General features: G+C 59.1%; 1 protein-coding gene across 1 annotated transcript; it reads right to left on the bottom strand.

The window, feature by feature from the left end:
• Window positions 1-114: 114 nt before the first annotated feature.
• Window positions 115-6,320, bottom strand: ANHX (anomalous homeobox; the record flags this gene model as incomplete). Its single annotated transcript, XM_032654078.1, has 5 exons — window positions 6,072-6,320; window positions 3,779-3,906; window positions 1,704-1,827; window positions 656-869; window positions 115-235 (listed from the first exon to the last, which is right to left on the bottom strand). Coding segments are annotated over exons 1-5 (836 nt in total), but the record flags the coding sequence as incomplete, so codon positions are not given.
• Window positions 6,321-6,924: the final 604 nt, after the last annotated feature.

The following is a 6,924-nucleotide window of genomic DNA, read 5'->3' as shown; positions in this document are numbered from 1 at the left end:
ACACTGGTCCCAGTGCCCGGCAGGCATTCCTACGCCCACTCCAGGCCTGGTCTCCCACTGAAGATGGGGAATTGAACAGGGAATGGTCCCATGGGCCCACGTGGGTGGCAGTACCTGGGAGCCAGTGACTTTGGCATGGTCTCGTCTCCAGAGAAGTCTGGGGCCAGGACCAGTGGCTCCCACGGCCCTTGGGTGGTCTCCTGGGTCTGTACAGACCCACTTTCCTCAGGTCCTGCTAAAAGCCGATCAGACAGAAGGGGAAGCTGGGTGATCCTCAGGGTCCAGCTTCCTTCCCAGCAGGTTAAGAACAGCCATGCTGGCTGCCCAGTATTCTTTGTTTGTCCCCTGATCTGTCTTTGGTCTGAATCAACACCCATAATTAGGAACCCGGAGCACCCTAAATTCTAGTGCTTGGCTCCCTTCCCACTGACTCCTGGCCCTGGCCGCAAAGTAACCTCTCAACGCAAAACGCTGCTGCAGCCCCACCTGGGCCCATCCTAAGTCCAACCTGACCCTCAGCTTCAGCGATCTTGCTTCCCACAGGGTGAAGTACCGAACGTGCAGGCAGGGGCTGGTGGAGAGGACCCTGTCCTGTAACCAGTGACCCTACCTCGGCCTGGCCCTAGACACAGGTTTTGGGAGAGGGGCCACTCACCCGACCACTGAGGCCTGTCCACGCACCCAGAGCCAAGGTGGGGCTGGCCTGTGGGCTGCGGGGGGATCGGGTCGGCCTCCCTCGCGGTGCGGTCCTCCGCCGAGTCCCGGGCTGGCGCCGCACGCTGCACAAGGGCCCTCTGGCGCCGCCGGTAATTGGCGAACCAGTTGTAGATCTGCTCCGTGGTCAAGCGCGTCTCCGAGGCCAGGTCCTCCTGCGCCGAAACAACACGCCGCTTGCCCAGCCCGCTCCTGAGATGCGGGGCCGGGACACCAGCGGGCCGGGACACAGGGCGGCCGGGGCATCATGCGGGCCGGCGCCGTGGCCTCTGGCCTTGTTCCTCCTCAAGCCGCCGCCCGGCCGACGGCCACTCGCAGCCAGGAGGGCTCGGCAGGGCTTGCAAACCGGACCCTCCCGAGGCGCCACCAAACCACTGACCGCCCGCCCGCCGGGCCGGTGCGAGAGCGCGTCGGCCTCGACCGACCCTGTGATCAAGCACCTGTCCTTCCTCAGGAGCCAGATCCAAACCACCACGGGCCACAGCACGGAGCTCCAGGAGGGCCCCGCTGATTGGACCCGGAGAGAAGGGGCGGGGCGATCACTGGGAGAGCCCCGCTGATTGGACCGGGAGAGAAGGGAGCACGCCAGCTTTATGAGCGGCAAGGCTCTTACTGCTGCCCCCTCCACCTGCTCCCGAGAGCTCACCCGTGCATCCCTCCTGCTGGAGTCCCGGCCGCGGTGAGTGCTCAGTGAGCACCTGCTGAAGCCACACTGGATGACGGGGTATTAAGACTCCCGTGATGAAACTAACCCCGCCACGTGTGCAGGCGGCTGCCAGCCAAAGAGTGCCGTCCCCAGGGCAGTTCAGGGCAGGCGGAGAGCGCCAGCGCCCTGGCAGATAGGCCACTGGGGAGGCGGGGAGGTGCGGCTGAGGATGCGGGTCAATCCCCTAAGGGTGGTGATGTCACCTAAGGGTGGGAGTCCCCTAAGGACCGGGGAGGGTAGGCTAAGGGGAGGGTTGCCGGGCCTCGCTCTCATCTGCTCTTACCCGCTCGGCCTTACTGGGGTTGGTGCTCACACCCGAAGCAAACTCCTGCAGCTTCTGGCGAACTTCTCTGGGGAAGTTCCGGCTCTTGAGGCCGTCAGGGCAGAGGGAGGCAGGCGGTGGGTTCCTGGATGAGAACAGTGAGACCCCCAGCTTCTTCTGTTGTACCTGCTGTGCTCCCCTGGACTTCCTGTCCTTTCACTGGCCACCCCCCTCCCCTGCAGGACTGTGTGCTGCAGTCCCCGGGTCCATCCCCTGAACAAGGGTGGGGTCTCGTGTTGCCTGGGCCCACACCCCACACTTTCACCAGGGTTTCCAGTACCACTCACTGACCAGTGGCCATGACTGTTAAAGCTGGGGGATGAGGGTAGTGAGGTTGGTTATGCTACCCTCTTTACTGAGTGTATACTGGAATTTTTCCAAAAGAAAAAAAGTGACATATAAGCAAAGCAGCACCGGTCCATACAAGATATGCTAGCCAAATGCCAATTGAACAAACCCCCATGAACATCGAAAACACCCCCACACATCCCAGTGGAGCTCAATCTCCCGCTCCCCACACCGTCCCCCAGCCCATCCTGCGCATCCCAGGGAGAGACCACCACGTCCCTGCCAATCAGGCCAAGAGCCCTGCAGCCAGGTTTTTTCTCTTTACCTTCTCCAGTACATTCAACCTATCATTAAATCCTCTAGAGTCAATCCTGACACAACCCTTTCCCCAGCCATGGCCACTCCCAGAAACTCCAAGAACCTCCCACCTCTGCTCCTGCATTAACCATCTGCTGTGGCTCCAGTGTCCCCCTCCTTATGCCCAGAGCACGCCTTCCCTGTGCTCAGGCTCCCCCAGGCTCAGCCCTGTGCTGCAGCCCGACCACAAGCAGAGGGCCAGTGAGTCACAGCCCTCTACTGAACGAGTTCCGTCTAGCATTCCTCGCTCTAAATTATGGGATCTGCTTTGTTTCCTGGTCTGCTGTCCATCATCCACACCCGCGGGCAGCTCCAGGACAGCAGGGCCCCAGCACCTCTAGTAACGCGCAGCAACCAGGGGCCTCTTCACAAACACTGCATGCTGGTCCCCAAGGCATTTACTTTGCTGAGCCACCCTCTGGCAGGCTGTCAGAGCCTATATGGAGGGACCTGACCGCATCCCTGAAGACCTCAAGGCTGACTAACTGCTGGGCTTTGAGGGCATATCTGGTGCGCACCATGAGAAAAATTCCGTCTGATCCAAAAGGAATCCATCTCTTCTTCCATCAACCAGGCCCATGGCTCAGAAACTCCTGTCACTTGGGCTTTCAGGAGCTCAGAGCAAGACCTGCAGCTCCTCCTGGCCAGTGGGGGACACCCAAGGTCAAGAACAAAGGCTCTCCAGTCTCGATGTCTACGCTGGAATCCTGCCTTTGCATCTCTGTAGTGTGTAACCAGGCAAGTGACTAACTTTTCTGTGCTTTGGTGTCCTCATCCACGAACGGTGATGATGGTAATGATGATAACTAGTAGTCGTAATGCGTACTTAGTGCTGATAATGGTCATGGTGGTAATTGTTATCAACATCCATCCAGCAGCCACCGTGTACCAGACGGCCTTCTAAGCACTACGTGTATCTCATGTGGTGCTTGCAGACCCTCACCTTTCTCTCTCTCTTAAAGGTCCTGCAGCCCTGAGGGGCCGTGCTGGGATCCGGGCCAGGCACCTGCAGAGCCTGACCATGGGCATTAGCTGAGCTGAGGGGCACCCATCCTGCAGGAAGCGAGCAAGGTCAGGGTGCCCACCTGCCGCCTCCCTCACTGCAGGGCCCTCACTGACAGGCAGTGGCTCCTGCTGCAGCTACAACTTTCAGCCTGGGTCCTGGGAACAGCTCCCTGTCCTCGCCCTGTGGGCACAGGTCGGAAAGCGTCCCCACAGCCAGCCGAGCAGTGGAGAGGAGGGCACCTGCTGCTGTGGAGCTTATTACCCTCTGTCTATCACTGCTTCCTCTTATCTCCCTGCCTCTACTTCACCTAAGTCCTTCTGTGGTCTTGGAGGGCAAATCCCTTGGGAGCCCCGGGGAATAAGCGCCAATAAAGGCTGGTGCATACCTCTTCCTGCACCGGAACTTCTGCACCGGGGTCAGCGTGTCCACGCCGAGCCTCTTCATGACCAGACGGTAGTGGATGTCATTCCAGAGCTGCACCAGCTTCAGGCTGCCACCCGGCACCCGGCATCCCTGTGGACAAGAGCCTGCTGAGACCCAGCACGCTCGCCTGCCCCGGAGCCCCGCCGTAGACCCAGACTGACCGCTAAGAACATCCGCTCGCTGGTGCCCCGCGGCGAGGGCATGAGCCCCATGGCCGGGCTCCTGCCCCCAGCAGGCCCTCCCACGAATGGGAGGCGGGCACAGCTCTCCCTCGCCTCCCAGGTGAGGGCCAGGCAAGGGGAAGGCCAACTCTGGGCTGTGGCCATAGCACCCAAGAGGCCGAGCCGTGCTGAGAACCACATGGTCAGGTCTGAGGGGCCTGAGGCTTGATCCCCGTCCTGCGTGAAAGGCCTTTCTCTCCCACCAGCAGGGCGGGCCCCTAGGGCTCAGTGAGTTCAATCTGAGCTGAGGGGGATGAAGGGGTCCCGGTCTGTGCCAGTGACAGCTCCCCAACCCAGTGTGGCTTGGTCATGTAACCAGACTTTAGAGCTGGCCAAGGACGCTGAGTGTGGGCCTCCCCTGGACACAGCCCCTGTGGTATGTGGTTCGTGCCTCTAACCCCAGTGTTCTCAGGCCCATCTTGGTGAGGGAGGTGCTGAGAATCATTTAGCTTCCTCTCAACAGCATCAGAAAAAGCCCATTTTGCTGGGCTGAGGCCTGCAGTCTCCTGCTAGGATGCAGACGTCAGCACAACTGTCAGACAGGGAACCCACTTGGAGCCTCCCCACCTGCGGGAGTGGCCCTTGGCGGGAAATGCCCTTTCTTGATGTGGTAGCCCCATCCTTTCTCTCAGGTCTCAGAACACATCGCTTCCTCAGAGACATTTCTGGACCATCCTGAGTTATTCCCATCCTGGGAGTTTTCCATCACTGATGTCACGCTCACATTCCATCACTGATTGCCTTCACGGCAGCTACTTCAACTCTGTGTGTTCACCCCCATTTATTCTGACATTTGGAAGGCTGAGCCCTCTTATGTTCCAGGTGTTATGCTGGGTGTTGGGGATCCTTTAATGGGCAGAACTAACACGCCCCTGCTCCTGGGGCCTGCAGTGCAGGAGGGGAGACGGATCACAGATCGAGAAATAGACAGGTTTCTAACCGTGAGCTGAGGAAGGAGCCACAGAGGGGGATGAGGGCTCCCTTAAGTCCTAGCTCGACGGGGTGACGTTTAAAGCAGAAACCAGACAGGTAGGAAGGCACCAGACACACAGAGTGGTGTCCAGCCTCTGGCAGAGGGAACGGCATGCACAAAGGTCAAAAGACAAAGATCTCGGGAGTTCCAGGAGAACGGCAAGCAGCCAGCACAGCCACCGTGCGGGAGCCAGGACGGGATGGCAGGCTCTGGACCCGCACCTCGGTGCGTACCGTGGTCCCATCTGCAGTTTTAAAACTGCCTCTGGCTGCTACGTGAAGACTAATAGAGGGGGCAGGAGAGGACACGGTGGTGGGGCGTGAGCGCCAGGAGGGTGCTGCAGGGCTTGGGGGAGAGGGAGCAAAAACAAAGAACTGGGCAGAGTTTAGTATCTTGAAGGTAAACTCAGCATGAGTTATGCATGGACTGTATTATGGAGTGAAAAAGGGAAACACAGGCCCCCAAATCTCTTATTAAAACCTTTTGATCCAGATGTATTTTGGAATTCAGAATTCCTCACACTTTAGGAAGTAACACAGGTATATACTACATAATTTGCACTATCCCAGTACGATCTAGGGCAGGAAGCATCCTGCAAGCAAACACACCAGGATTTGGGTAGCAAAACGTATGGCAGTAACATTAAGTGAATAAATAAAGACAAAAATAGTTTCCCATCAATGCATCTCAGGTTTGATGCCAACTGAGTTGAGGTTCAAAGTACCACCGGAGGAGTGACAAAGATACTTGTGGTCTCAGAGTTCCCGGATGCAGACCCGCAGCTAAGGGACTGCGGTCCTGGGTCTGTTTGATTGCTTGCCTCACTAACTGGAGTGCCAACTTTCCAAGCCAGGACCACTGGTCCAGGACCAGAGGGATCCAACAGATGGTCAGTTCTGTCTCGGGTTAGCAGGCAAGTTAGAACCTAGTACAGTGAGAGTGGACGGCCCTGGCTCGGCTTATAGCAGCTCTCCCCAGGCTCCTGCTGACTCCTGGGCACTTCTGTCGTCTTCAGGCTGCTGTGGGATGCTGCCCCTCTCCCCGCCCCAGCCCGGTCCTACCTCTAGCAGCTGGCAGGCAGCCCGGTTCTGCTCCTGCTGGGCCAGCACGCTGGCGCACACCAGGGCCACGTCCGCGTTGTCCAAGAGGTACAGGCGGAGCTGGCTGTCCAGCACGGCCGTGACCAAGGTCTGCACCTGGGCGGGGTCGTCCTGGACCTCCCGGCACAGCCTGCCTGCGAGGGTCACCAGGTCCGCCAAGGGCAGGCCAGCACCTCCGCTTCCCCTCAGCAGCTGCAGGAAGCTCTGCATCCCGAGTCGGGTTGGACTCCTCTGCAAACAAGACGAAAGTCAGGACTACCACCAGCGCTGATGGGCTGACTGCACATCAATCCTCAGACCAACAATGCGAGGACTCTCCCGCCACAGGTACTTGTATCGCGCGGCAGCAGTGAGAGAGGGTGGCGCGTCAGGGCCCGCCAGACTTTCCTTGTAGTCGCCACAACAGCGTAGACCCTGGCGGTGCACCAAGGCCCAGCTCGCTGCTCTCGCTGCCAGACTTCTCACTCCGCCGGCCTGGAACCTCTATCTGGTGCCCTCGTGCCCCTCACCCGCCGCACCACCTCTCTGTTTCCCCCACTTCTCACACCGCTTGTCACTGCATTTCCTCCTTCCTTCTCCGGGGTCTATGGGGGACAGGCCCACCTGCGCTGGGGTCATCAGATCCCCCCAGCATCTGCCAGACGGAGAGCAAGGCCTCGGAGCGGGTGGGCAGAGCCACGGGCCAGGGGTTGCGCAGACGCCCTAGGCGCTCCTTCGGAGGGGAGTCAGAGGACCGCTGAGGCGGGACCAGCAAAATTCGCTTTTAACTATTTTAATTTTGGGGGAAAAAAACCTTTATATTTGAAAACCACAA

The sequence above is a fragment of the Phocoena sinus genome, chromosome 14 (assembly GCF_008692025.1).
Source record: "Phocoena sinus isolate mPhoSin1 chromosome 14, mPhoSin1.pri, whole genome shotgun sequence".
In the NCBI taxonomy this organism is placed as follows: Eukaryota; Metazoa; Chordata; class Mammalia; order Artiodactyla; family Phocoenidae; genus Phocoena; species Phocoena sinus.
Note: the sequence above shows the minus strand (reverse complement) of the source record. Positions and strands in the feature narration are given on the sequence as shown.